Raw genomic sequence first — 14700 nt, 5'->3', positions numbered from 1 at the left:
TGAAAGTCCACATATAACTTTTTTATAAGAGCAAAATTTACTTTTTTTCCCAATTACAGTTGACATTCAATATTATAGTATATTAGTTTCAAGAGTACAACATGTGATTAGACATTTATATAATTTGCAAAGTGATCACTTTAAAAATTCTAGTGCTCACCTGGCATCATACATAGTTATTACAATATTCATTATATTTGCCATGTTGCAAATAACTTTTTTTTATATATATTTTTTATTGATTTTAGAGAGGAAGGGAGAGGGATAGAGAGATAGGAACATCAATAATGAGAATCATTGATCAGCTGCCTCCTGCACACCCCCCACCGGGGATCAAGCCTGCAACCCAGGCATGTGCCCTTGGCCGGAATCAAACCTGGGACCCTTCAGTCCGCAGGCTGACGCTCTATCCACCAAGCCAAACCGGCTAGGGCGCAAATAACTTTTAAAAATATATATTTTTATTGATTTCAGACAGAAGGGGAGAGGGAAAGAGAGATTGAAACATCAATGATGAGAGAGAATCGTCAATCAGGTGCCTCCTACAGGTTCCCCACTGTGGATTGGTCCACCCAGGCATGTTCCCTGACTGGGAATTGAACCATGACTTCCTGGTTCATAGGTGGACGTTCAACCATTGAGCTATATCAGCTGGGCATGCAAAAACTTTTGATTCCCCTAAAATCTAACTTTTAACAACCTACTGTGGACTGGAAGCTATACCAATAAAGTAAGCAGTCGATTAACATTTTATATGTTTATATGTATTATGTGGTACATTAAAAGAAAGTAAGCTAGAGAAAAGATGTTATTAAGAAAAATCATAAGGAAGAGAAAATACATTTACAGTATTTATTTTTAAAAATCTTATGTAAGTGAACCCATGTAGTTCAAACCTGTGTGTCAAAGGCAGCTGTGGGCAAACTACAGCCCGCGGGCCGGATCCGGCTGTTCTATCCGGTTCTCTTGCTCTCCCCTCCGCTCCTTTACTTTGAATTTATATTAGTTCACACAAACACTCCATCCATGCTTTTGTTCCGGCCCTCCAGTCCAGTTTAAGAACCCATTGTGGCCCTCGAGTCAAAAAGTTTGCCCACCCCTGGTCTAAGGGCTAACAGTAGTTCTTGTCTACTTGAGAGGAGCAGAGATTAGATTTCTTTTTTTAATTCTAGCTTTATTGAATATAAAATTATAAGATATTGAAAATATACCTTGTAATGATTTTATATATGTTTACATTGTGAATGAATTCTCCCTCATTTAGTAAATTTACATTCACCACTTTTTCTTTTTATTTTTTGGTGAAAGATTAAATTTCACTTATGTCAGCAACTGCAAGCTGGGTAGCTGATATGATAGAATAAAATCATAGGACTGATTTCATCATTAAAGTTATATAAATTTATTCTTAATTTAACAGATTGAATCACTATTTAATAAAAATCATTATACAAAGTGGGGCAAAAGTAGGTATTATAATTGTATGGAAAATAATACAATAATTAATCCTAATATATAAAAAGCCAGGGGCCATCACGACCTAAACGACCAGAAGGACGACTGAACAGCAGGCTGCGTGGGGCGACCAGGTCGGCGGGGGGGTGGGGGGGCAGTTAGGGGCGACCAGGGGGGCAGTTGGGGGCGACCAGGCCATTGGGGGGTAGTTTGGGGCGACCAGGCTGGCGGGGGGGGGCAGTAAGGGGTGACCAGGCCAGCGGGGGGGGGGCAGTTGGGGGCGACCAGGCTGGCGGCGGGCGGCAGTTAGGGGCAGAAAGGCAGGCAGTTGAGCAGTTAGGAGCCCGTGGTTCGGATTGTGAGAGGGATATCTGACTGCCGGGATTGGGCCTAAACTGGCAATCAGACATCCCCGAAGGGGTCCCAAATTGGAGAGGGTGCAGGCTGGGCTGAGGGGACCCCACCCCCAACCCCCAGTGCACAAATTTCATGAACCAGGCCTCTAGTAAATAATAATACAAGAATAAACGTTCACATACAACTATAAACCTACTTTTGCCCCACTCTGTATTGTGTTCGTTTATAGGTACTTTTAAATTTTATTTTCATAATTTTATTTTTCAACTGTTTCTCACCCCCAGTTATTTGTATGGTTTTATTTTTTGCAGGATAACAGGAAGGTTAGTTTTTAAAGTTTTATTTTAAAGAATAAGAAATGTCATAGCATATTTGAGAAAACATTTGTAAAGGATAGCTATAGGAAACTATATTTTATTCTGATGTAAATTACATTAATAGAGCTTCTTAAGATGCCTCAGCAATGTCTTTTCTGCTTCCAAGGAGGTAATGTTTAGTGTAAAATAAAACAGAATATTAAAAAACACAATAGCTTCATCTTTTGCTTCCTGGAATAACTTTACATATTCAGTTAGTCTTTCTAGTTACTATGATAATATTATTTTAACCACTAATTCTAAGTGTTATTTATTCTTTTAAGTGTAACTAGATATTTTGTCCTTGTAGTAATAATACTTTTTTGACATTTAATGGAAAGAAGTAAGAGAAGAATGTTTTTGAAAGGGCTAGAGAATCTGTTTTCCCCAATTTTTCCAAAGTGGAAAAAAATACTTTTAATGGAAGCTTACTGAAAAGCATGTAAACAATGCAAGGATATATAAAATGGAAAGTGATAGTTTCTAACAACAATACCACGTTTTAGAGAAGATTTAACAGTTTGGTATTTACCCTTTTTTATATCTTTGTATATCAAAACATATATCCACCTATCAATGTTTACAGCAATAATATTATTGGGATATGCCATCATTATTTGATCAATCCCCTATTGATGGACATTTAGGTTGTTTCTACTCATTATGTACAGTAACTGTAATGAATATCTTGTACAAATTTCTTTGTGTCCACTTATTTCTATAGGATAAATTTCTAGAAGTGGAACTTTTGGATGAGAAGGGCATACACTTTTTTACTTTAGCTGTGTATGGCTAAAATGCTGTCCTGAAATGTTAACAATTTCTTCTTGACAGTACTTTATTAATTTCTGATTAGCCTTTTATGATAAACATGCATCTGTTGTTATTAGAAATTGTTCATAGGGCATAAAAACTTGAATTGCAAGGGATTTTTAAAGTGCATATTTTTTGATAAGAGAAACTTTGCAGTATTAACCTTACTGTAATTGTGAGATTTATTTATCATGTTAAATGTAGATAATTTAGTTTCAATTTTAATGTTATGAATATTTTAGTTTGTCCATTGTTATTTTGCATTGGGTAAACTGATCACTAGAGATTGTGCATTTTTAGTTTGTTTTTGTTAATCCTGAAGGGTTTTTTTTTTTTCCATTGATTTTTAGAGATTGTGAAAAGGAGGGGGTGGGGAGATCGATTTGTTGTTCCACTTATTTATGCATTCATTGGTTCCTGTATGTGCCCTGACTGGGGATCATACCTACAACCTTGGCATATTGGGATGATGCTCTAACCAATTGAGCCACCTAGCCAGGACTTATTTTTACTGGTTTCTTTTTTTTTTTTTAAATATGTTTTTATTAATTTCAGAGAGGATGGGCGAGGGATTGAGAGATAGAAACATCAATGATGAGAGAGAATCATTGATTGGCTGCCTCCTGCATGCCCCTAACTGGGGACCAAGCCCGCAACCCAAGTATGTGCCCTTGACCGGAATCGAACCTGGGACCCTTCAGTCTGGAGGCCGACGCTCTATCCACTGAGCCAGACCAGCTAGGGCTACTGGTTTCTTAATTGGCCTTGTCTAACTATTTATAATCACATTTATATAACAATTATAGGTATGATTTGCTGATAACTGTAATTTTGCTTTTGCTTTAAGAAAGCTAGCTATTTGAAAATGTAATTTTCAGAATCTTCTCTAAAAAGTAGGACTGTAGTTAGAAACCATCACTTTCCATTTTATAAACCCTTGTATTGTTTACATGCTTTTTAGTGAGCAAATGTTATATATGTATCTACTATGAAAACATAAATATAAGTGTATTTTTGTAGTAATTGCATAAATATCTTCACGTATTCTCTACATAGGTATGCATTCCTCAGCAGCAACTGAACTGTTCGTTACTGGACCTTTGCCAACCACTGGAACACTTTCACCTTCTGCCCTCTCTGCTTATCAGCATCCCACCACCTTCAACAATAGAAACTTTGCTACCACCTCACCTTTGGTGCTTCAGGATTCAAGTTTTAACACTACATCAAATGGAATTCTAAATCCTCATGACCCTTTGCTACAAATCAAAACTTCCCAGGGAACTGTTCCAACTGCTTTGGCATTTGAGCGCCTGGGCAGTTCTGTGTTATGTAATAGCGTACCACCTCAGTCCTCAACATATCGCTCAGCTCAAGAGTCTGCACCCCATCTTTTACAACCTCAGTTCAGTTTGTTGCCTTCAGCACTTGGGGGAACCCAGCAAATGCCTCAAGCCTACAGTTCAACTCTTTTTACTAATTCTACTGCTTCCATTGAAAGAGCTCTTCGAGAATGTAGTGTTATTAAACACCATCAGCGGCCTTCAGGTACCCAGTCTATTCAGGCACAACTGACTGGTTCACAGCATTCCTTACATAATTATCTATCAAATGCAAATGTAGTTAATTTTCAGGAAACAAGCAGGCAGTCATCTTTATCCTGTAGCCCAATTGGAGAGTCCACTCAGGTGAGCAATGGAGGACTGCAGCAGAAGACCTCCCAGGTATCAGTGGAACTTGCTCAATCTTATTCATCTGTAATTCCATCATCAGGGTATCCTCCTTCCACTATAATAGTAAAAAGCTGTTCTGCAAAGCAACCACTCACATCAACTAAGACCCCCAAACCTCAAAGTATAATTCCTCCTGTGCAAACACTAAGCTATTCCAAACCTTTACATAACCAGAGTTCTGTAATATCAGGTCAAGCACAAATTTATTCTACAGCACAACTACCAAGCCTTTTATCAGTTAGTCAATCCCAAAATTATGGTTTAGTACAACCACATAATGTGCCATCTATTGTTCATTCACAGGTTTATAGATCCAGCAAAGTTGAAAAGTTGCCATCCTTGTATAAAACATTGACTTTTTCTGGTTCATCTCAGACTGTAACTTCTGAAAATCAGACACTTAATTATTCTTCTAATCAGCAAGAGGTGTTATCCTCAGTTACAAATGAGAATTACCCTGCTCAAACAAGAGATCTATCTTCAGTTAGCCAGTCTCAAAGTTATTCATCTGGTCATTCTCAGGGTTTATCACCAGCTAGCCAGACACAGGTTAATTATTCATCTCAATCACAAGGTTTGTCAGTTGTTAGTCCTTCAGAAAGCTATGCGTCGGGGCAGTCCCTAACATTAACAGCTCCTTCTCTTTCTTATTCTTCCGCCTCTCGGGCTCAGAGTTTGCCAGAATCTAGCACAACCCAGAATTTTATTTCTATGCACTCTTCCCAAAATGCTCAAGCTCCAGGGTCATCATCTCCCCAGTCCCAAAAGTTTTTGCCTGCCATCCAGTCATCATCTTTTACATCCTCTACTCATTGTCAGACATTACAGAATAGCATACCTTCCCCTGATCCAAAGTCTTATGCTGAAAGGAAACTTGACTCAAATGTGTATACATCTTCAAAGCAAAAAGAAGATTTTCCAATGCAAGAATTACAGGTATTACAGCCACAAGTATCTCTTGAGTCATCAACCCAAAGCTTATCTGATGGGGAAATTAATGTTCAAGAATCAACTTATAAGGTGTCAAAGGCAGATGACAGATACTCTCAGAGCGTAATCAGAAGTAACTCCCATCTTGAAGATCACATTGTTGGGATTGCTCTACAAAGTTCAAAAAAAGAAGAAAGTATGGTTGGTTCGGTGACACAACTTAACCAACAAATTGGCCAAGTCGGTAGTGCAGCAGCCCTTGATATTAAGAAGGCAACTGATTTAATGCAAACTCCACAAATAACATTGAGTACTAAAGACCTAAACCAGCAGGTCTCTCAGCAGCATTCTCTTATACATAAGGTACATGATGTCAAAGTTCAGGAGCAGCATGATCAAATAATTAATGCATCATCTCAGATTCAAATTCCAAATCATACTTTAGGGCAGGGCCATCAGGCATCTCTTCCTAATACACAGATCCTTTTAGATTCTACCTGTGATTTACAAATTCTTCAGCAGTCAATGCTGCAGGCAGGTTTAGGACAGGTAAAGGCATCTTTACAAGTACATCATGTTCCAAGTCCTCAACAAATAGTGCATCCTTTTCTTCAAATGGATAGTCATATTATTCAGAGCAATGGTGATCATACTCAGCAGCAACTCCATACTCAAAATTCTGAAATTATGAAAATGGACCTCTCTGAGTCTTCAAAACCTTTACAACAACATCTAACAACAAAGGGCCATTTTAATGAAACAAATCAACATGATTCAAAGAATCATTTTGTTTCCCTTGGATCAATATGTTTCCCAGAGGCAATTCTTCTCAATGATGAAAGAAATATTTTATCAAATGTGGATGATATCTTAGCAGCTACAGCAGCAGCTTGTGGGGTTACACCTTCTGATTTTTCCAAGTCAACTTCAAATGAAACCATTCCAACTGTTGAAGATGCTGATTCTAAATCTCATTTTCAGCAGTCATTAGATGTTGGGCATGTAAGTTCAGATTTTAACTCTATAACAGCTACAGTAGGAAAGCCACAGAATATAAATGATATTTCCTTAAATGGAAGTCAAGTTACGGTAAACCTTTCACCAGTACCTACCCTTCAGTCGAAAATGACTCTTGATCAACAGCACATTGAAACACCAGGTCAAAATAAAGCATCTAAACTAACTTCACCAGTGACTGGACCAAGTCATGAAGTCCAGGAGCAAAGGTCTGGCCCATTCAAGAAACAGCCTGCTACCAGTCATGACTTTGAAGATGATTGTGAAGTCCCTGTTGATAGTTCATTAAATAATAACAGAAACCAAGAGTTCGTTTCCAGTAGTAGAAGTATAAGTGGAGAGAGTGCTACATCGGAGAGTGAATTCACCTTAGGGGGTGATGACAGTGGTGTGTCAGTGAATCTGACAAGGAGTGCACTTGCACTATTGGCTATGGCCCAACCTGGGGAGGCAATTAGTGTTAAGATTGAAGAAGAAAACCAAGATTTAATGCATTTTAACCTTCAGAAGAAAAAGTCTAAAGGGAAAGGGCAAACTAAAGAGGAAGAGAACAGTAATCTGAAACAGCTGAAAAGACCTATCCAAGGCAAACGCCAAAATTCAAGGGGAACAGATATATATTTGCCATATACTCCTCCTCCTCCCTCAGAAGGCTGCCATGATGTTTATCAGCATCAAGAAAAAATGAGACAGAAGATCAAAGAAGTAGAGGAAAAACAGCCAGAAGTCAAAACAGGATTTATTGCCTCTTTCTTAGATTTTCTGAAATCTGGGCCCAAGCAGCAGTTTTCCACTCTTGCTGTACGAATGCCTAACAGGACTAGACGACCAGGGACCCAGATTGTTCGTACATTTTGTCCCCCACCATTTCCAAAGACTTCTTCTACAATACCCACACCTTTAGTGTCTGAAACGGGGGGTAACAGTCCATCAGAAAAAGTTGATAATGAACTTAAAAACTTAGAACATTTATCTTCATTCTCATCTGATGAAGATGATTCTGGAGCATGCAGTCATGATATTTATAAAAGCACCTCTACTACCTTAAATACTTTGGATGCTACTTCTGATAAAAAAAAGGAAACAGGTAAAATTTTAAAATTTAGATTTTATAATTATGGCTTTACTCTGTTATTTTTCTGGCTGTAAGACTGGCTTTGAAGCTTTATTTGCTTGAAGCAGGTCTGCAAATTAATTTTCAGGACAAAATGCACAGGTAGGTACCTTAAGGACTTTTTTTTTTCCAGTGTTCCTTGACTGTAGGAATTTCTAGATTTCTGATGGAGTAGTTTTGTTTTTTCCTTGACTTTTTACCACATGCAACTTAACTTACATGGTATGCTATCCAGACTTGTCTAATGTGAGATACCTTGAGGTGGGCTTATGAATATGAGGCGTTGTATTGAGGGCCCTGTTGTAGTATAAACTGACATTTTTTTGGTATGCCAATTTTACCTGAAGATTAACATTTTACTATTAAATATGGTTATATTGTATGCAGGATGTACAATTAATATAAGAAGTTTTTCAGCTGGCTCCAAACTATGTCCAAATCACTTTAAGGGAACATTTAGAAGAACTATTTTAAGAAACACTATCTTATGTAAATAATTGATGAGTATAAATACTACTATCTTAAAGAATATACTAAGGAAAAAATATTTAAAATAGTAAAATAGCTCCCACCTCTGTGCCAGGAACCTAGTAACACTGGTGGGAGCTATGCATTGTTACCTCCAATAGACTGATAATATAACAGAGTAAATGAACTGCCCAGGTTCATGCAGCTAGTAAGTGGCAGAGCTGGAATCTGAACTCAAGGTTGCCTAGTTCTAGTCTAGCTCTTTTGTATAAACAGTGGTGCTTCAAGCGTTAAACCTTGTTTTGTGGTGGTGTCTTAGCTTCTTTCCAGACTTGAAACTGCCTTTAACTACTAAAGTGACATGAAACAAATGTTATCCCACATAATCTATTAGCATAGCTATCTGGTAGTATATTTCTAAAGATTTCTTAGTTGGTGCTTAATGGGAAGAAAGACAAATAATATGTAAAAATTCTCCTTTTCCATATGTTACTCTCTTGCCCCATTCTTCCCATGTTCCCTCTTCTGTAACAACTGAACTTCTCATTGTTCCTTAGACCTGTGAGTCTGAACAGGTTTTCTTCTACCTCCTCTCCATTTTTAGCCCAGCAGACACTTGGTTATCTTTGAAGACCATTCTCAAAGTCACATTGTGGAAGTTACTGCAGGCAGAATAAGTGCTCCTGTCTTCTAAATTCCCACAGCCCTTAAATAATTCTGAAGGACAGGCATTTTAAATTGTGATGAGGTCTAATAAATCCACTTTTTCCTTTATGATTTATGCTTTTTGCCTAGTGGCCCAGTGGTTGGCAAACTGCAGCTCGCGAGCCACATGCGGCTCTTTGGCTTCTTGAGTGTGGCTCTTCCACAAAATACCACGGCCTGGGAGAGTCTATTTTGAAGAAGTGGCATTAGAAGAAGTTTAAGTTTAAAACATTTGGCTCTCAAAAGAAATTTCAATCGTTGTACTGTTGATATTTGGCTCTGTTGACTAATGAGTTTGCCTACCACTGGCCTAGCCCATGGTTACAGAAATTTTCACCTGTTTTCTTCTAGAAGTTCGAAAGTTTTGCATTTTACATTTAGGACTATGATGCCTTTTGATTATATTTTTGTGTAAGATATGAAATATGGGTTGAAGTTAATTTTTTAAAATATATTTTTATTGATTGTTTACAGAGAGGAAGGGAGAGGGATAGAGAGTTAGAAACATCGATGGGAGAGAAACATCGATCAACTGCCTCCTGCACACCTCCTACTGGGGATGTGCCCGCAACCACGGTACATGCCCTTGACCAGAATCGAACCTGGGACCCTTCAGTCCGCAGGCCGATGCTCTATCTGCTGAGCCAAACCAGTCAGGGCAAAGTTAATTTTTTTTTTTTTTACATATAGAAGTCCAGTGTTTCCAATACCATTTGTTGAAAAGACAATCCTTTCTCCATTGATTGTTTTTGCACCTTTGTCAAAATCAATTGGTCATATTTATATGAATCTATTTCTGGACTCAGTTCTGTTACATTGACCTATGTATTTATGGTTTCACCAATACCACACTATTTTAATTGTAGCTTTATTGTAAAGCAGTGTGAGTCCTCCAAACTTGTCTTTTACAAAATTGTTTTGACTATTTTAGTTCCTTTCCTTTTCCACATAAATTTTCAAATTAACTGTTGGCATCTACAACAGTTACTCCTGCCGAGATTTTGATTTTGATTTCCTTGAATCTGTAGCATTTTGAGGAAAAGAACTGTTAACAATTTATTGAGTTTTAACAATTTATGAACATTTTTAAATTTCTTTCAGTAGTCTTTTTTTATAGTTTTTGGCATATAGATCCTGTACATGCTTTGTTAGATTTATTCTGGATGTTTTTTGGGGTGCTATTTATTATAAACTATACTTTTAAAAGTTTTCAAATTCCAGTTATTCTTGGTAGATCATAAAAATACAGTTGCCTTCTATATGTTAACTAGAGGCCCGGTGCACGAAATTCGTACAGGGGGGTGTCCCTCAGCCTGGCCTGCACCCTTTCACAATCTGGGACCCCTCAGTTAGGGTCCCTAGGCCTGGCCAGCGATCAGGGCCTATTGGGGCTTTCCTTCCCCTGGCTGCCCACAGCTGGTCCCACCCCCGCTGCTGTCACTGCTTGCCATCTATGTGGCACTACCCCCCACCCCCCGCCACTAGTCACCTCACTCTGTGGGTGACAGGCGTGGGGTGTGATTGCTTGGCTGGCCTGGGCCTCCCTCTGCGGGGCGATCATGGGGTGATGGCAGGGCCCCCTGACCAATCGCATTGCACCCTCCTTGGCTGGCCTGGCGCCAGTGCATGTCATAGCCTGCTCATCCAGAAGGTCGTCTGGATGGTAGTTCTGCTGTTCGGTTGTTCGATTGATTTGCATATTACACTTTTATTATTCTACACTGAGTGGCCAGATTATTATGGTCTCTGAATGCATAATAATCTGGCCACTCAGAGAGAGAGAGAAAGAGAGAGAGTGAGAGAGAGAGAGAGAGAGAGAGAGAGCACGCGTGTGTATTTTAGAGGCCCGGTGCATGAATTTGTGCATGGGTGGGGTCCGGCCAGCCTGGCCAGGGGCAAGGGACATGGGCGGTTGGCCGGTCTGCCTGCTGGTCGAACTCCTGGTCCAGGGGACAATGTGCATATTAGCCTTTTATTATATAGGATATACACAAGTGGCCAGATTATTATGCATTCAGAGATCAAAATAATCTGGCCACTCAGTGTAGATTTTAAATCCTGTGAATATGCACAACTCATTTATTCTAGGATTTTTTTATTCCATAGGATTTTCTATGTAGAAAATGATGGCATCTGCAAATAGAGATAATTTATTTTTCCTTTTCCAATCTTATGCCCTTTTTATCCCTGTCTTAACATACATGCTAGGATTTCTTATACAATGTTTAATGAGAGTGGCGAGTTGGACATCTTGATCATGTTCTTAATCTTTGGCAGAAAGGACTCAATCTCACCATTAAATATGATGTTAACCGTATGTCTTTTATCACATTAAAGAAGTTCCATATATTTCTTAGATTGCTGACAGTTTTTACAATGAATGAAGGTTGAATTTTGTCAAATACTTTTTCATCTGTTGAAATGATCGTGCAATTTTCTTGTTTTAAAATTCTTTTAAAATACTTCTATTGATTGATTTTAGAGAGAGAAACATCGATTTGTTGTTTCACTTATATATGCATTCATTGGTTGATACTTATATGTGCCCTGACCAGCAATCAAACCTGCAATCTTGGAGTATTAGGACCATCCTCTAAACCAGCGATCACCAACCGGTAGTCCGCGGATCACTGGTGGTCCATGAGGTTCGAAAGGTTGACAACTGCTGCTCTAAACAACTGTGCTACCAGGCCAGGACTTCATGCAATTTTCTTATTTAGTCTGTCAAATATGGGGAGTTACATTGATTTTAAAATATATTCGTGGCCTTGCATTCCCAGGATAAACCCTACTGACTTTTACCTTTTTTTAATACATTAATGGGTTCAACTTTCTAATTTTTTTTGCATCTATGTTTGCAATCGATATTAGTATATAGTTTCCTTTTTGTAATACCTTTGTCTGGTTTTGGTATCTGGTTATTGCTGACTTCATAAATGAATTGGGTAGTGTTCCCTTCTTTTGTATTTTCTGTAAAAGATTTGGTAGTATTATTTCTTCCACAAATGTTTGGCTGAATTTGCTAGTGAAGCCATCTAGACCTGGAGTTTTCTTCGTCACAAAGTTTTTAACTATGAATTCAGTTTATTCCTTTTTCCCTTTTTTTTTTGGTTAATCCTCAGAGTGGAAGGGAGGGGCATATAGACAGAGAAAAACATTGATGTGAAAGAGACACATGGATTGGTTGCCTCCCGCACACACCCAGACCAAGGGCTGGGGATAGAGCCTGCAACTGAGGTATGTGCCCTTGACTGGAATGGAACCCAGGATCCTTCAGTCCACAGTCCAACACTATCCACTGAGACAAACCAGCTAGGGCTCAGTTGATTTCTTAATGCTAAATCCTTTTTTAAAAAAAATTCTACCATTTACTCTACTTGGTTATGATGAAATTTTTTTAACCCATTGTAAGATTTAAGTTGCTAGTATTTTATTTGGTAATAGAGGCCTGATGCACGAAATTCGTGCAAGAGTAGGCCTTCCTTCCCCCGGCTGCCAGCACCGGCTTCCCTCAGGCACCCGGGAACCGGGCTTCTCTCGGGCCACTGGCAGGCACCGGACCCCAGCTTCCCTCCGGCTGCTGGCACGCACCCAGGACCTGGGCTTCCCTCACAGCCCTGGCTTCGTCCGGTCTAATTAGCATATTATGCTTTTATTATTATAGATTTTAAACCTAGATTCATAAATGAAATTAGTTTGTATTGGTTTTCTTTTGTCTTATTCTTGTTTGTATTCAGGAATATTTTGAAGTTTACCACATATAGGGATTTGGTTAAACTTTCTAAGAATATATCTGGGACTTTCCATTTTCCTGAGGTAGTTTGATCTATCTGGGTCAATTTAAGAAAGGTATATTTTCTGGTAAAATCATCCCTTTCACTTAATTTTTTTTTTAATAGATTTTATTGATATTTTACAGAGAGGAAGGGAGAAGGATAGAGAGCTAGAAACATCGATGAGAGAGAAACATCGATCAGCTGCCTCCTGCACACCTCCCACTCGGGATGTGCCTGCAACCAAAGGTACATGCCCTTGACCGGAATCGAACCCGGGACCCTTCAGTCCACAGGCCGACGCTCTATCCACTGAGCCACGCCAGCTGGGCCCTCATCCATTTTTTTTTTAATTTTATTTATTGATTTTTAGAGAGAGATAGAAACATCGATTTGTTGTTCCATTTGTTTATGCATTCATTGATTTCTTCTTATATGTGCTCTGACTGGGGCTCAAACCCACAACCTTGGTGTGTTAGGACAAAGCTCTAACCTACTGAGCAACCTAGCCAGGTCTTCCCTCATAAATTTTTATTCTCCTCTATTTCTGTAATTATGTTCTTTTTTGCTCCAAAAGATTATTTGAATCTTTTTGTTGATCAGTCTATGAAAAGTTTACCTATTTAATGAGTCTTTTCAAGAAACCTAAATACTTTTTTTATTCTGTTATCATTTTTTACTCACTTTTTCTTAATTTTTTGCTTTTATCATTTCTTTTCCCCTATGTTCCCTGGGTTCAATTTAATATTCGCTCTTTGGCTTCTTGAGTATAATACTTACTTTATGTTTGTATTTGCTCACTTTCTAACTATTGGCATTAAAGTGTTAGTTTTCTTCTTTGTACAACACTCTGACTGTATCCCTCTGGTTTCAATTTGTAATGCTCTCACTGTCCCTTCTAAATGGTTTGTCATTACAGTTTTGATTTCCTTTTTAACCCAAAAGTTATTAAGAATAGTGGTTTTCGCCTGTTTCCTAGTAGGTTTTGGTGTTTGTTGTTGTTGGTGGTATTTCTTTGTTACTAATTTGTGGCCCTGTTGTATTGTCATCAAGGAAATATGGCTTAAATAATGTCTGCATCTTTAAATGTATGGAAATTTTATTAGTAGCTGGGTAAATTAAATGGTCAATTTTTATAAATTCCATGAGTAACAAGTGGTAATAGGTTTCATTAAATCCTTTATATCTTATTTTTCACTTAATGTAATAAATGACATTAGGTTCTATAAGAAAGTGTATATGTTGGAGGTAAATGACAGGTCTAGAACTTACCTTAAAGTATCCCAGCACATATTAAATGTGTGATGAATGGGTAGATGAAAGAAGTATACCAAAATGTTCATGGTTGTTACCACTGAGTTATGGTAACATGAGGGTTTGTATTCTCTACTTTTGTGTATGTTTGAAATGTTTAATAATAAAAACGTTTTTTAAAATCTTCCCTATCCTTATTTGTTTTTAGATTGCTTGATCTGTTGATTCCTGAAAAAGGTGTGTTAAAGTTTCCAACGACATTTAATTATTTATCTAATACTGTTGACTTGATATGTTTTGAACCTATGTAATCAGGTGCATACAATTTTACTATAGTTAAATTTCTTTTATCATAATAAAATCTCTTTTCCCCATTTAATTTCCCATTTCTGTTTTTAATATTGCCGTACTAATTTTATTGTTATTGGTAGCATATTTAGTGTATTTTTCCATATCTCTGTTTTCTTTCTTTCAGAACATTTTTCTTATGAAATAAAACTCACATATGGACTATAACACACAAAGGGAAAACACAAATAAGAATTTCCATAAATTTGAAAATTTTAAATTATTTTAAGCAGACATTATTTAAGCCATATTTCCTTGACCATACGCAGTAATTTCATTGTACAGTATTGTATATTTTTCCCTCAACTAATTTGGAAGTTATACATTCTTTTAAAAAATAATTTGCTTAACTTTTAATTATGGAAATTTTCAAACAT

At 37.7% G+C, this 14700-nt stretch overlaps 1 protein-coding gene across 3 annotated transcripts in view; it reads left to right on the top strand.

Annotated features, from left to right (window-relative positions):
• QSER1 (glutamine and serine rich 1) overlaps window positions 1-14700 on the top strand; it is a 61645-nt gene that overhangs the window by 13808 nt on the left and 33137 nt on the right. For 2 of the 3 annotated variants that reach the window (XM_080687171.1, XM_080687170.1), the window contains exon 4: window positions 4038-7748. The exons of the other annotated variant lie outside the window; for it this stretch is intronic. In XM_080687171.1, coding sequence (XP_080543297.1) covers window positions 4038-7748 — 3711 coding nt within the window. The remainder of the gene's footprint in view (window positions 1-4037; window positions 7749-14700) is intronic. 3 annotated transcript variants of the gene reach the window in all.

The sequence above is a fragment of the Plecotus auritus genome (assembly GCF_963455305.1).
Source record: "Plecotus auritus genome assembly, chromosome: 9".
NCBI lineage: Eukaryota > Metazoa > Chordata > Mammalia > Chiroptera > Vespertilionidae > Plecotus > Plecotus auritus.
The sequence above is the reverse complement of the archived record's forward strand: the minus strand, read 5'-3'. Positions and strand labels throughout refer to the sequence as shown.